This window comes from Merops nubicus, unplaced genomic scaffold (genome assembly GCF_000691845.1).
Source record: "Merops nubicus isolate BGI_N331 unplaced genomic scaffold, ASM69184v1 scaffold49177, whole genome shotgun sequence".
Lineage (NCBI taxonomy): Eukaryota > Metazoa > Chordata > Aves > Coraciiformes > Meropidae > Merops > Merops nubicus.
Window position 1 is genome coordinate 9,513 of NW_008620558.1, and position 1,223 is coordinate 10,735.

At 48.2% G+C, this 1,223-nt stretch overlaps 1 protein-coding gene across 1 annotated transcript in view; it reads right to left on the reverse strand.

The window, feature by feature from the left end:
* Positions 1-1,126, reverse strand: part of LOC103776620 (serine/threonine-protein kinase 10-like) — a gene marked incomplete at its 5' end in the record, with an annotated part of 3,144 nt that extends 2,018 nt beyond the window's left edge. The window contains 3 exons of the mRNA XM_008944137.1: positions 291-458; positions 622-714; positions 947-1,126. Coding sequence (XP_008942385.1) covers positions 291-458; positions 622-714; positions 947-1,126 — 441 coding nt within the window. The remainder of the gene's footprint in view (positions 1-290; positions 459-621; positions 715-946) is intronic.
* Between the last annotated feature and the right edge of the window lie 97 nt (positions 1,127-1,223).

Genomic DNA, 1,223 nt, shown 5'->3' on the forward strand with positions numbered 1-1,223 from the left:
CCTACACGCAGGCGCAGCGCAGCAGGTGTGGAGGGTGAATGTTCACCTCCTGTTTTCCGAAAGAAACTGGTTGCAAACCCTATCAGAGAATCGTTTTTTGCAGTTATGAACCCTAATTGGTTCATATTTGTAAAGCACTTTGAAGATTAAAGTGCTAAGTATTATTATTGCTAAACATTTAGACAGGATCTGGCAAGGCTGTTTTTTCTAAATCCTATCCTGCCAGCTTGCAACTCTGCCACAGCATCTGTTGCGTGGGAAGAGCCAGCGTTGGATAAACCCGTCGTTACAGGATTTGCTTTCCTCCTTTGCAGCCTTTGCCACCCACCTCTCATGAGCTGCTGCTTTTTGTTCAGGCACTCGCGTTCCTTGTCGCAGATCTCTTTCTTGTTCTGGATGGTTATATTCTTCATGGCTAGCTCCAGGTCTTCCTTCTGCTTGGCAAAAAACTCCTGTTCCTGGAAGACAACAGCAGTACCACCAAGAGCCCTCCTCCTGCTGCAACTTGAAAAGCAATCTGGTGGTGTTTAAGAAACTGCCAGTCCCTCAAGGAAGAAGGATGCTCCTGCCTACTACGCACTTCCCAATCTTGGAGTTGTGGCAGACTTCTCTCAGCCTTACCATGGTTTGTTTTTTCTGGGCAAAGTCATCCATCTTCACCTTCATGTTCCCTTTGCGCTGTTGCCGTGGCAGCTTTTCAACCTCATTCTTGACCTTTGGGGAGGGAAATGAGATTCATCAGCGGGTAACTTTAGGCCAAGAACAACCCGATTTAATGTCACTAAACAGCTGGAGCTCAGGAAACACCCAAATATACCAAAGAAGAGCAAGAGCTTCCTGCTAAAATACCAACTGCTTTCCTCTCAGTGACAGCAAAACGCTGAAGCTTTCCTGGAAGAAACAGATGCAGGAATCCAGCTTTCCTCCATCCTATTCCCATTTTTACCTCTTTCTTCATCTGCTTCAGCTGCTCCAGGAATTTGACATGGTCCCGCTCCTGCTCCAGGCGAATGCGCTTGGCCTCCTCCCGCCGGTGCAGCGCATGATCTTGTTCCATCTTCTCGATCTGCTGCTTCTGCTGCCGTTCCAGGTTTTCCAGTTCCGTGTCATAGAACTTCTTCTTTGTCTGTGTGGAAGGGAGCAGAGGTCAACCTCGGCCTCCTCTCTGCTTTGTCTCCTTTCAAAGTTCCATTGAAGGAAGAGGGGAAGAGGGGAAGAGGGGA